This window comes from Micromonas pusilla (assembly GCF_000151265.4).
Source record: "Micromonas pusilla CCMP1545 genomic scaffold MICPUCscaffold_4, whole genome shotgun sequence".
Classification (NCBI taxonomy): domain Eukaryota; kingdom Viridiplantae; phylum Chlorophyta; class Mamiellophyceae; order Mamiellales; family Mamiellaceae; genus Micromonas; species Micromonas pusilla.
The window spans coordinates 254437-266909 of NW_003315885.1; the positions used below are offsets into that span (position 1 = coordinate 254437).

The following is a 12473-nucleotide window of genomic DNA, read 5'->3' on the forward strand; positions in this document are numbered from 1 at the left end:
CGATGTCAACTGAAGACATCTTATTTTTTTTCCCGCGCCGCGCGCCCCGCGCGCCCCGCGCGTCGCGTCGGGTTTTTTTTTCTTGGAGCCATCAGATCAGATCAGCCCGCGCGGCGGCCGCCTTCTCAGGGTCACCGCGCGCGCGCGGCGCGATGACGACGATGCGCCCGTTCACGTGCGACGACCTCTTCGCGTACAACGACGTCAACACGGACGCGCTCACGGAGACGTTCAACCTGAACTTCTACCTGAGCTACCTCGCGCGATGGCCGGAATACTTCACGACCGCGGAGGGGCCCGGGGGCAGCGCGCCGACGGGCTACGTCATGGGCAAGGCGGAGGGAAGAGGCGAGCGGTGGCACGGGCACGTCACCGCGGTGACCGTCGCGCCGAGCTATCGCCGGATGGGCCTCGCGAAGAAGCTCATGCGCGAGCTCGAGGACGTCAGCGAGAAGGTGCACGACGGCTACTTCGTCGACCTGTTCGTGCGGCGATCGAACGTCAACGCGATCGCGATGTACGAGGGCATGGGATACGTCGTGTATCGCCGCGTGTTGAATTACTACATGGGCGAGGAGGACGCGCTGGACATGCGGAAAGCGCTGCCGAGGGACGTGGAGAAGAAGAGCGGCGTGCCGCTGAAGCGCCCGATACAACCCCACGAGCTCGAGCAAGACTTCACGTGAGGACGAGACGACGACGACGACGACGGCGGCGGCGACCCTAGCGTAGCGATCGACGGCGCGAGCGAACCTACACGTAGTCTACACATAGAAGAACCTAAACGACCTACTAAACAACCTCCTCCCGCCTACGACGACGTCCGCGGCGGGTCCGCGTCCTCCGCCTCTGCTCGCGCGACCTCCCTCGCCGCCTTGCTCGCGTCTCGCCGTTCCCGAAAGAACGAACGCATCAAAGCCGCGCACTCCTCCTCGAGCACGCGCCTTCGCACGACGAGCGTCGGCTTGAACGCGTGCGGTCGAACGGGCCCGCCGCCGCCGGGGATTGAACACGAACGCACGGCGTCTTCTGGTTCGTCCACGTCAGCTTCCGCCACGTCGGCGCCGCCGCCGTCGCCCATGATTGGCAGCCAGCTTCCGTCGCCGCCGATGAGCGGGTTCGGCGCGCCCCACACGACTTCGCCGAGCCGCGCGTTCAACACCGCGCCCGCGCACATCGGGCACGGCTCCAGGGTGACGTACAGCGTCGTCTCGGCGAGGTAACGCCAGCCCCCGAGGCGTTTCGCGCCGTCGCGGATGCACTTCAGCTCCGCGTGCGCGGTCGGGTCGTCCTCCTCGTCGACGGTGTTGTGATGCGACGCGAGCACCTCGCCCGTGGACGCGCGCACGAGGACCGCGCCGACGGGGACCTCGAGCCGTCTCGACGCGAGCTTCGCCTCCTCGATCGCGAGGGACATGAAGCGCGCGTCGTCCGCGGAGGAGGAGGAGGAGGAGGAGGAGGAGGCCGTCGCGGCGTGCGACGACGCCGCGGCCGCGGACCACCCTCGGAGGTGGAGACGACGAGGAAGACGGTGACGTCGTCGTCGCGCGTCGCCGCCGCCGCCGCCGGCGGCGGCGCGCGGCGGCGACGCGCTGAAGACGCGCAGCGCGCGTCTGAACGTCGCCGTCGCGGTGGGGAGCGCGCGCATCATCGCGCGCGCGCCGCGTGCCTCGACCGCCGCGCGTCGCGCTCTCGCTCGTCGACCTGACGCTGACGTGAGTCAACGCAACGCGCCGCGCGAAGACGAATTGAAAATCTCGTCGTCGACGGTCAAACGAGGGGCGCACGAGACGCCGCCCCGCGGTCGACGCGCGGGGTGGCGACGCGCGAGCGGCCATGAACGGCGTCTTGATCGTCTCCACGCGGACGGGGACGTGTCTCTACGCGCGAGCGTACCTCCCGGACTTTGGACTCCCCACGGAAAACGCGATTGTGAAACGCCCCGCGGACGACGACGACGACGCGGCGGGATCGGCGGGAGGCGACGACGACGACGACGACGACGACGCCGACGCGTCGGTGTACGTCAGCCACCCGTCCGACCCCGCGGCGATGCACTTCGCGGGGCTCATGTTCGCCATCGACGCGCAGGCGCAGGAGATGCGTCCTCCGGGCGACGGCGACGGCGACGGCGACGGCGACGAAGCAGACGGCGAAGACGGCGCGCCGATGGCGCTCGAGCGCTGGTCGCTGAACGACGTCGTCATGCACTTCCGCAGGGACGACGCGCGCGGCGTCCTCGTCGTCGTCTTCTCCGCGCCCGCGCTCGGCGACGCGATCCCGTCCTCGCTCGCGCGCGGCGTCCTCGCCGCGTTCCTTCGCAAGCACGCCGCGGCGTTGGACGCGCCGGGCGGGCCGACGCCCGGGCGAAGACTGCCGTTCACGTCCGACCTGCACGCGCTCTTCCACCGCGCGTGCGAGGAGAGGGCGCGGGAGATGATGAAGTCGCTCGGGTTCAGGTCGCGGTGGGCGTACGTCGCGATGTCCGACGCGTTCGGGGTCGTCGCGCCGGTGGAGGCGCCGCCGCGCGGGAGCGGCGTTCGCGTCGGCGGCGTCTCCAGAGCGTCGTTCGTCGTCGATGACGACGACGAGGAGGAGGAGGAGGAGGCGTCGACGCGGAAGGGGAGCGCGGCGGACGTCGTCGCCGCGCACGGCGGGTGGCTGTGCTGCTGCTGCGGCGGCGGCGGTGGTAAGAAAGTAACGCCCGCGTTTGGAGCGTTGACGGCGGCGGACGTCGGGCGCGTCCAGTTTGTGCACCGCGTCGCCGGGGACGCGTTGGAACGCGCCGCAGCGTCGTTCGAAGCCGGCGCGGCGTCGACGGACGACATCCTCCCGAGGAGAGCGCTGGACGGGCTCGTCGAGGCGACGCGCGCGGCGATCGCGTTGGCGCGCGGCGGCGGCGCGGTCGGGTTTGAGATCGCGTTAGGCGACGGCGGCGACGAAAGAGACGGCGGCGACGAAAGAGACGACGACGCCGCCGCGTCGCGCGTCCTCGTCTACGCGTGGGACGGGTTCGTCTTCGCGCTGCCGGTGACGCGCGCGGACGAGCGCCGAGCGCGGGAGGCGTCCGATGCTGGCGTCGGCGCGGGCGGGTACGACGCGGAGGGGAACAAGCTCGACGCGGAGCGCGAGACGCAGACGCGCGAGAGGTTGCATCCGGCCGCCGTGAGAGCGGCGGTTAACGACGACGCGACGTCGCTGCGCGCGATGCTGAGGTTCGTGCGGCGCAAAGTACCGGAGAAGAGCGTGAGGTTCACGCGATAGTTGAAGGTGTGAGTGATAGGCGATGCTACTAGATGCTAATAATATCGATCATAGACTACGGCGCGACCGGCCGTCTGGACGCCGCCGAGCGAAACACGCGCCCACCTCCGCGTGCCGGGTGTACGGAAAGTGATCGAAGACGGCGAACTTCACGACGTCGTGTGTGTCAGACAACCGCAGCGTCCCTCCTCCTTTTCCGTTTCCGTTTCCCTCCTCCCCGCCCATCGCGTCGCGCGCCAACGACGCGGGATCGCAGCTGATGTACAGCACGTATTCGAACCGTTTCACCAGCGCGAGCGTGTCGGCGTCGAGGCCGGCCCTGGGGGGGTCCACGAGGACGACGTCGAAGGCGTCGAGCCCGAGCCCGAGCCCGCCGCCGCCGCCGCGGAGAAGTTCGCGAGAGACCGACGCCGAGGGCGCGTGGACGATAGAAACGCCCTCTTCGATGCCGTTACGCCGCAAATTATCCCTCGCGGCGTCGCACAGCTCCTCGCTGATCTCCACCGCGACGACGCGGGTGAACATCCCCGCGAGCGCGACGGTGTGGTTCCCGCATCCGCAATACAATTCGAGCAGCGACGCGCCCGCGCCCCCTCTCTCCGCCGCGATCGCGCGCGCGCAGCTCCGAAGCCACGTCAGCGTGTGCTCCGCCATCCACGCGTTCGGGTTACTGAACGCGCCCTCCGCGTTTTTATACGCGAACGCGTCGCCGTCGTCGAGACGTAACGTCTCGACGACGTACGTTTCTCCGGGGCGCGACGGCGACGGCGACGCGTCGCCCGCAGCGCCGGGGACGGGGACGACGCGCGCGGACAGCGCGACGCCCTTGCTGCGGCCTAGCACGTTCACGCGGAGTCGCGCCGATTCGTCTTCCGAGAGGAGATGAAGCGGCGGCGGCGATTCGTCTTCTTCGTCCGCGGCGGCGGGAGAAGAGCGCTCGAGCGCCGACGCCAGCCGCGTCCGGAGCGCCGTCGCCGCGGGAACCCACCTCGCCGCGTCGATCGGCGAGGAATAAACGAGCGTGACGAGGACGCCGCCTCTCGCGCTTCTCGCGGCGAGAAAGTGCGCCGCCTCCAACCCCGTCGTCAACACGTCGTCGCGACCGGCGCCGCCGCCGCCTCCGGCGGCGGCGGCGTCCAGGCCCTCTTGCAGGGCGCCGAGCAGCAGGCGCATGACCTCGTTGACGCGCCGCAGCGCCATCGGAAACGTCGACACGATCACGGACGGCTTCCCTCCGTCCCACATGCGGTAGCTCAGCGCGCCGTCGGCGCCCTCCGCGCGCGCGACTTGAAAGCGGCATCGCGATCGAAAGTGGCTCCGCGGCGACGCGAACACCTCGGGCATCACCGCGTCGTCGTCGTCGTCGTCGCGCGCGAGCAGAGGCGCGAATCGCGTCGCGAGCGACGACGCTTTCGCCGCGAGCGCGTCGTCGTACGTCGCGGGGTCGCACGCGTCGTGGTAACTCGGCACGCGAGGCGCCGCGCCTTCGGCGGCGTTTGGCATGTCGCCGGCTGGGGAGAAGAGCGGCGACGAACCTCGACGCCGCGACGGGCGACGCTCGGCCGGCGCCCGTCGCGATGCGACGCAATGCCGAACTACGGAGCAGTCAACTCGAACAACGACGAGATCTGAAACGCGAGCTCGACGACGAGTCGATCGCGCACCGCGACACCTGATGGGAAAAGGCACCGAAGGCGGCGCGCCCGCGCGCGCGCAAGATGACCTCTACGCGCACGTCAACCGAGAGTGGCTCGACGCGAACCCCGTTCCCGCGGCGTACGGTCGGTGGGGCACGTTCGAGATGCTCAACGACGCCGCTCTGGAGAACACGAAGATCTGCCTCGAGGAGGCGGGCGACGGCGACAAGGGCGGCGCGTTCCTCGCGAGCGGCATGCGCGCGGCGGAGCAAGACTCCAGAGCCGCGCTCGCGCCGACGCTGAAGCTCGCGCGCGAGTTCGCCGCCGCGGCCGCGGCGAAGGACGCGAACGCGCTCGCCGTCGCGATCGCGGAGATGCACGTCTTCGGCGTCTCGTCGCTCTTCGGCGTCGGTGACACGCCGGACAAGAAGAACAGCGAGTGGTCCATCGTGGGCGTCGCGCAGGGCGGCGTCGCGCTGCCGGACCGCGACTACTACCTCAGCGCGGACCCCGATCGCGTCGCGCTGCGCGCCAAGTACGTCGCGCACGTCGCGAAGATGCTGACGCTCGTCGGCGGCGAATACGAAGACGCCGCCGTCGCCGAGGTGCGTTCTATACACTGGTAACTGGTCCCCATACGACCGCGTCGGCGTGGTGAACGCCGATCCTTAAGGACTTTGTCCCGCGCATCTCTCCGCCCACCCATCGCTTTCAACGCCCGCCCTCGACGCCTTTCAACTCCATCTGACGCCTTTCAACTCCACCCCGACGTCGCTTTGTATGGAACGGCCCTGAGACCGCCGCGGAAGCGGTGCTGAAGTTTGAAACTACGCTCGCGACCGCGCACCTCACGCCCGCGGAGCGCCGCGACGCGGAGAAGACGTACAACAAGTTCGCGTCCGTCGCGGAGCTCCCGGCGGGAACGGGGGACGTCAAGTTCGATTGGAAGGCGTACTTTGACGCGCTCGGGAAAGAAGACCCGGGAGAGGTCAACGTTTCTTCGGTCGCCGCGTTGAACGCCGCGATCGACGCCGCGCTCGGCGCCGACGCCGCGGACGAGGACGCGCTGAGGGCGTACGCGACGTTCCACGCCGCGTGCAGAGCCGCGGACTTTTTGTCCGACGACTTCGTGAACGAGGACTTCGCGTTCTTCGGGAAAGAGCTGAACGGCCAAAAAGAGCTCAAGCCGCGGTGGAAGCGCGTCGTGTCGCACGCGAACGGCCTCATCGGCGAGCTCGTCGGGCAGAAATACGTCGAGAAGCACTTCCCCGCGGACGCGAAGACCGCGGCGGTCGCGCTCGTCGCGGCCGTGCGGACCGCGGTGGAGGACCGACTGAGAGAGCTGCCGTGGATGTCCGAAGCGACGAAGGCTCGCGCGTTGGAAAAGATGGCTGGCTTCAGGGTGAAGATCGGGTTCCCGGACGAGTGGATCGACTACGCCGACCTCGCAATCGACGCCTCCGCGCCGTACTACGCGAACGTCCTCGCGTGCAAGGCGTTCGAGCACAAGCGAGAGCTGAAGCGCATGAACGCGCCGGTCGACCGAGAGATGTGGTTCATGGCGCCGCAGCAGGTGAACGCGTACTATCACCCGATGTTGAACGAGATCGTGTTCCCCGCGGCGATTTTGCAGCCGCCGTTTTTCGACGCCGCCGCCGACCCCGCGATCAACTTTGGCGGCATCGGCGCGGTGATCGGGCACGAGATCACGCACGGGTTCGACGACCAAGGCAGGAAGTTCGACGCGAGCGGGAACATGAACGACTGGTGGGCGGCGGAGGACGCGGAAGAGTTCGTGACGCGCGCGAGCGTCATGGTGAAGCAGGCGAACGACGCCGTCGTGCACACGCAGGACGAGGCGTGCGAGGAGAAGTCCATGCCGTTCTCGCTGACCAAGCCTGGGATACGAAGCGTCGCGACGAAAGCGTGCGCGTGTCGGAACGTGAACGGCGAGCTGACGCAGGGCGAGAACATCGCGGACCTCGGCGGGCTGCGATTGGCGCACCGCGCGTGGAAGACGTACGTCGGCGAGGGCGAGCACCCGTCCGCGGCGCCGGAAAACTTTCCCGAGGACTCCGCGATGCGGTTCTTCTACTCGTGGGCGACGGTGTGGCGGCAGAACATAACGCCCGCGCTCGCGGCGAAGTACATCGCGATCGATCCGCACGCGCCGCCGGAGGTTCGCGTCAACGGCACCGTGAGCAACATGCCGGAGTTCATCGCCGCGTTCGGCGTGAAAGAGGGCGACGGGCTCTATCGCGCGGACGACGAGCGCGTGGACATCTGGTGATTAGCGAGCGCGATACGATGCACGGATGAATATGATTGTAATACACGTAATAGCCAGGGCAAGCAAGAGTTGCGTACAGTACAGACGAGGGACCGACCCCCCAAAAAATCGAGCCGCGGCGGCGGGCGCCTTCTTCTTCAGCAGAGGTACCGACAGCTGTCGCACTTGATCTTGTCCCCCGCCTTGAGCGCGCGCAGCGGCGGCGGCCCGCCGCGCTTGTTCAGGTCAACCTTAAACACGCTCTCGAACGCCTTCAGCAGCGCGCTCTTGGACGTCGCCATCAGCGCCGCGTCCTCAAAGACTTCGCCGCCGCCGTCGCCGCCGCCGCCGTAACTCCCCTCCTCCGTGCTCACGATCCCCTCCCTCTTCGCGAGCAGCTGCGCGATCGAACCGACCGGGCGATCGCCGATCCCGCACGGCACGATGGACGTGAAGTCGTTCAGATCCGGGCACACGTTGAACGCCATGCCGTGGTACGTGACCCACCGACGCGCGCGGACGCCGATGGCGGCCACCTTGTGCGGCTTCTCCGCGAGCGGCGTCGACGCGGCTTCCTTTTCTTGCGCGCCGCTCGGCGGGACGTTCGCCCACGCGCCGGTGAGCCCCTCGACCCTCCCGGGGTTCTCCACGCCGAGCTCTCGCATCGCTTTGATCGCGACTTCCTCTAACGATCGCATGTACCAGTGCAGATCCGTCTGGTGCTCGCGAAGGTTGAAGACCGGGTAGATGACGAGCTGTCCGGGGCCGTGATACGTCGCCTCGCCTCCGCGTTCGGTCCTGTGCACGGCGAACGGCGCGTTGACGTCCTCCGGGTCGAACTTGAGGTTATCCGAGGTGGAACCCGTCCCGAGCGTGACCACGGGCGGGTGCTGGACGAGGATGAGGCAGTCGCGGTCTTGGAAGATCGGCGGCGGGTCGCCTCGGCGTTTCGCCTCGGCGACTTCGTGCTCCGCGTTCTTCGGGTCGAGCGATCGTAACCGCGCGTCCACGAGCGTTTTCTGCCACTCCCACGCCTCGACGTACGGCGTCAAGGTGTCTGACATGTCGTAGAAGTCGATCGTCTTCGTGTCGACGTTCACGGCGTCGTTCGGCGCGGGGTCGTCGGACACGATGTTGTTCGACGCGTCGATCGCGGCGGCGGCTTTGGCGGCGACGGGTTTCTTCGCCGCGTCTCTTCGCCCTTTCCCCGCGATCTTCTTCGCGATCTTCTTGACGGTGGACTCCACGCCGCCGCCGCCCGGCACCTTCTTCGCGGCGGCGTCCTTCGCCATCCCCTTCACGATCGACGGGTCGTCCGGGCGCGCGATCTTCACCCGGTTCGGCCGCGGCGCCGCCCTGGACGCCTCGATCTCGCGTCGCAATTTCAGCGCCTGCGCCTCCGCGTCGGCGGCCATCTTCGCCATTTTCGCCATCGGCGCGAGCGCCTCGTCCACCTTGGCCCGCGCGTCCAGCTCTTCGAGCCTCTTCCGCTCCGCGATCGCCGCTTCTTCGAGCCTCTTCCGCTCCGCGATCGCCGCTCTCGCGACGCGGTCCTCCTCCTCCGCGGCGGCGATCCACGCCGCGGCTTGCGCGGCTTTCGCCTGCGCCGCGAGCGCTTCCTCGTGCGCGCGCTGCGCCGCCTCCGCCTGGAGCCTCGCCTCCTCCGCCTGCGCCGCCGCGGCGAGCGCCACCTCTTGTCTCGCCTTGGCCTCCGCGGCGATCATCAGCGACTTTTGCTCCGCGATGAGCTTGTCTTTCTCCTCCGCCGCGGCCGCGATGAGCTCCTGCTTGACGCGCTCGCGCTCCGCCTCGGCGAATCGCGCGCGCTCCACCTCGGCGACGGCGGCGGCTTCCGCCTGAAGCTTCTCGTGCTTCGCCGCCTCTCGCGCGGCGCTCGCGGCCGCCTTCTCCGCCGCCTTCTTCGCTTGCTCCGCGTGGAGCCGCGTCTTGACCCTGCGCGCCTCCGCGGCGAGCGCTTTCGCCTCGGCGACCGCCTCGTTCTGCTTCTCACGCTCGAGGACGTCCGCGTCCGCCATCGCCGCCTCCGCGGCTGCGATCGACGCCGCCTTGGCTTCGCGCCGCGCCACCTCCGCGGCGTACGCCTGCTCCAGCGCGAGGTTCTTCGCCTGGACGTACGCCTCCGTCTTCGCGTCGACGTCCGCGATCTCGCGCGCGACTCGCGCGGCGACCTCGTCGAGTGTCTCGACGCGGTACGCGTCGATCTCTTCGCCGTGCGCGTTGATCGTCGTGGGATGTTGGTCGCGTCGCTCGCCGAACGCGGCGAGCGCCTCCTGCTCGCTCGCGCCCGCCATCGCGATCGCCTCGCGCGCGTCGAAGAGCGCCTCGCGCGCGTCCGCGATGACCGCGTTGAGCTCCTCCGCGGGCGTCGTGAAGACGTGCCCGGTCGCGACGCGGCGAGAGACGTCGCGGGGCGCGCGGACGACGCGGACGACGGCGCGGCGGTTTTGTTGAATTCGCGGCGACGAAGCGTCCGCGCGCGTCGCGGCGCGCGCGCGCGTCCGTCGCGGCGGCGCGCGCGCGCGATCGCGCGACGCGAGCGCGTTCGTGATGATCGTCGATGTCGCGTGAGCCGACATGATGTGCGTCGTGGCGGAGCGCGCGTCGCAATGCCGAAGCGTCGGCGCGTCCGTCGCGTCATCATCTTGCCCTTTTTCCGCGGCCATGTCAGCGCATCTATCCACTCGAGATCTCGCGCCGGCCGCGGAAACGCGCGCGGGGTGCCGCGACTTCGCATCGATGAAAATTGACCGCGCTTCGCGGTCGACGATCCGCTCGCGAGCGCGGTCGAAAATCACCGGTCAACGCGTCGCCGAATCCGTAGGGGCAATTAGTCTCGGTCGATGACCTAGCTAGATTTCGGTTTCGCGTTTCGCGCGCGCGAGGAGACCGACCGTCGACGATCGTTTTCCCGCCTTCGCGGCGGAAAAAATTCAAACCGAACGCAGTTTTTTTCGCTTGTTAGGCGCGACTTTCGCGCCCTCCCCGATTGCCGCGCGGGCGAGCGCGGGGCGCGGCACAGACGAGCGCGCCGCGGACACGGCGAACGCGCGCGAGGAACCCTCGCGCACGTCGCGAGCGAACACCGCGCGCGCGAGGCGGCGCGCGACGCGCGAAGGCGAGCGAGCCGAGGACGCGCGCGCGCGCGGACGCGGGTCCTTCCGGGAGAAGAACGCAGCGAGTGCCAAGAAGCGCGCTCGGCGGGAAATCCGATCCGTTCCGATCCGAACGCGCGCGCGACCGGCGGCGTCGTCATGGCGAAGAGCCCGTGCGCGCTGTCATCCCCGGCCGCGGCGGACGCGGAGGTGATGCGCGGCGCGACGAACGCGCCGCGTCGCGTCTCCCCGCGCGGCATCGCGAGCGCGAGCGCGATCGCGAGCGCGGCGGCGGCGACGCTGCAGAGCCCGGGACGAGCGCGCGCGCGATCGTCATCGCTCGCGGCGACGCGTCAGCGCGTTACCGACGACGACGTCGACGCGAACGCGAACGCGAACGCGAACGCGAACGAGGTCGACGACGACGAGTCGGAGGAGGAGATGATCGCCCCGACGCAGGCGGCGCCGGCGTCGTTGCCGATGCCGCCCACGGAGGAGGACGGCGACGACGAGATCGACGCGACGACGACGACGACCGACGCCGCCGCCGCGCCGACCCAAACGATCGCGAAGCCCGCGAGCGAGCACGCCAGAGCGCTCGAGCAGCTCAGGCGAAAGATCGAGATCAAGCTCGACGTCGAGCTCGAGGACGGCTGGCGCGTGGCGTGGGAAGACGACGCGGGCAAGGAGGTGAAGACGTTTTACGACCCGGCGGCGCCGGGAAAGAAGCTCAGAGGCGACAAGGACGCCATCACGCACGTCAAGGCGAAGACGCTTCGCGCCGCCGCCGCGGAGGCGGAGGCGGCCGCCGCAAACGCCGCCGCCGCGGCCGCGGCGGCGCGCGCGAGAGCCGCGAAGGTGGCCGCGGACCTCGCCGAGCTCGAGGCGGAGGAGGAGTTCGAAGCCATCAAAGCCGCGGCGGAGGCGCAAACCGCCGCCGCGAAGAGAGCGCTCGAGGATAAGAAGAGGCTTCTGCGCGCGCAGGCGGCGGCGGCGGCGGCGGAGGCGTCGCAGGGGTCCACGCCCACGCTCGCGCTCCCGGCGCCGGCGGCGGAGATCGAACCGGCGCCGGCTCCGGCGCGGCTGCCGACGAAGCTCGCGGCGCTCCCCCCCGCGGAGGCGCACGATGAGCCCCCGACGCTGGATTCGCTCGACGAGGAGGAGGAGGAGGAGGAGGAGGAGGCCGCGGCGGACGACGACGACGCCGACGCGAAGACCGCGGCGTACCTGAAGGACCTCGCGAGGAACGTCCGCAAGAAGGCTGGGCTCGACATCGCCTCCGTCGGCTGGAAGGTTGAATACGACCACAGCGAGACCCCCGGGGTGAAGCCCAAGCTGCACATCTACTCGCCCGGGAGGAAGCACCGGTTCAAAGGCCCGTCCGCGCTGATCGAATACCTCTTGAAGCACCCCGAGGAGGCGGCCAAGTACGGCGTCGTCGAGCGCGGGCAATCGCCGCAAGGTAGCCCGGAAAACGCCGCGAGTCGAGCCGAGCGAGAGGCGGCGGCGTGGACCGAGCTCGACGCCAAAGTTCGAGAGGCGACGGGGAAGGGCCTCACCCCCGGGTGGGCGGTGAAGTGGGTGTCGACGTGCAGCGGCGGGCGGTCGGAGACGCGGAAGCGATTCTTCGGTCCCAACGGGAAGCGCTACAGCAGCGCCGCGCTCGTGGTGCAGCACTTCCGCGAGCTCGAAGAGGCGGGCGTGGACCCGAGCCTGGAGGAAAACGGCACGTACCTGCGACGGTCGAGAAGCGGGCAAATCTACGAGGACCCGAACGCGACGGAGACGGAGCAGCGCCGCGCCGGACGCGAGGAGGCGGCGCTGAGAGATCTCGCCGCGCGCGTCGAGGCGGACACCGGCGCGGCGCTGCCCGCGGACTGGAAAGTGCGCTGGATAAAGTCCAGCGATAACCCGACGGAGACGCGCAAACGGTTCATCTCCCCGGAGGGAGACAAGTTTTGCTCCCCGGGCGAGGTCGTGGACCACTTCAAGCTGAAGCTCGGACTCATCGACCGACTGCCGCGGCGCGACGCCCCCGCGGAGCGACGCAACCTCGCCGCGGTCTTCGCCGGCGCCGCGGACGACGGCGCGGACGACGACGACGCGCCGCGACGCAGCGCGCGCGCCGCGGAGAAGGCGGCGGTGGCGGAGCGCGAAGCTGAGAAAGAGGAGAGAAAAAAGGCGAGGGAG

The 12473-nt window shown here is 69.4% G+C and overlaps 7 protein-coding genes across 7 annotated transcripts; 4 read left to right on the plus strand and 3 right to left on the minus strand.

The window, feature by feature from the left end:
* Window positions 1-145: 145 nt before the first annotated feature.
* On the plus strand, window positions 146-686 carry NAT (gcn5-like n-acetyltransferase; the record flags this gene model as incomplete). The annotated part of the gene is made up of 1 exon (XM_003057579.1): window positions 146-686. Exon 1 carries the CDS (start codon window positions 153-155, stop codon window positions 684-686), a length of 534 nt encoding a protein of 177 aa, XP_003057625.1. The 5' UTR covers window positions 146-152.
* A 63-nt stretch (window positions 687-749) lies between these two features.
* MICPUCDRAFT_26164 (cytidine/deoxycytidylate deaminase family protein) lies at window positions 750-1497 on the minus strand. The gene has a single exon (XM_003057949.1). The coding sequence runs from the start codon at window positions 1415-1417 to the stop codon at window positions 812-814; it is 606 nt and encodes a 201-aa protein (XP_003057995.1). The 5' UTR covers window positions 1418-1497; the 3' UTR covers window positions 750-811.
* Window positions 1498-1836: 339 nt separating this feature from the next.
* Window positions 1837-3264, plus strand: MICPUCDRAFT_39172 (uncharacterized protein; the record flags this gene model as incomplete). The annotated part of the gene is made up of 1 exon (XM_003057580.1): window positions 1837-3264. One exon carries the CDS (start codon window positions 1837-1839, stop codon window positions 3262-3264), a length of 1428 nt encoding a protein of 475 aa, XP_003057626.1.
* A 48-nt stretch (window positions 3265-3312) lies between these two features.
* Window positions 3313-4767, minus strand: MICPUCDRAFT_57004 (uncharacterized protein; the record flags this gene model as incomplete). The annotated part of the gene is made up of 1 exon (XM_003057950.1): window positions 3313-4767. One exon carries the CDS (start codon window positions 4765-4767, stop codon window positions 3313-3315), a length of 1455 nt encoding a protein of 484 aa, XP_003057996.1.
* Window positions 4768-4939: 172 nt separating this feature from the next.
* On the plus strand, window positions 4940-5854 carry MICPUCDRAFT_46948 (uncharacterized protein; the record flags this gene model as incomplete). The annotated part of the gene is made up of 1 exon (XM_003057581.1): window positions 4940-5854. One exon carries the CDS (start codon window positions 4940-4942, stop codon window positions 5525-5527), a length of 588 nt encoding a protein of 195 aa, XP_003057627.1. The 3' UTR covers window positions 5528-5854.
* A 398-nt stretch (window positions 5855-6252) lies between these two features.
* On the plus strand, window positions 6253-7251 carry MICPUCDRAFT_67128 (uncharacterized protein; the record flags this gene model as incomplete). The annotated part of the gene is made up of 1 exon (XM_003057582.1): window positions 6253-7251. One exon carries the CDS (start codon window positions 6253-6255, stop codon window positions 7189-7191), a length of 939 nt encoding a protein of 312 aa, XP_003057628.1. The 3' UTR covers window positions 7192-7251.
* On the minus strand, window positions 7211-8462 carry LIPB (lipoate-protein ligase b, potentially chloroplast precursor; the record flags this gene model as incomplete). The annotated part of the gene is made up of 1 exon (XM_003057951.1): window positions 7211-8462. One exon carries the CDS (start codon window positions 8460-8462, stop codon window positions 7329-7331), a length of 1134 nt encoding a protein of 377 aa, XP_003057997.1. The 3' UTR covers window positions 7211-7328.
* Between the last annotated feature and the right edge of the window lie 4011 nt (window positions 8463-12473).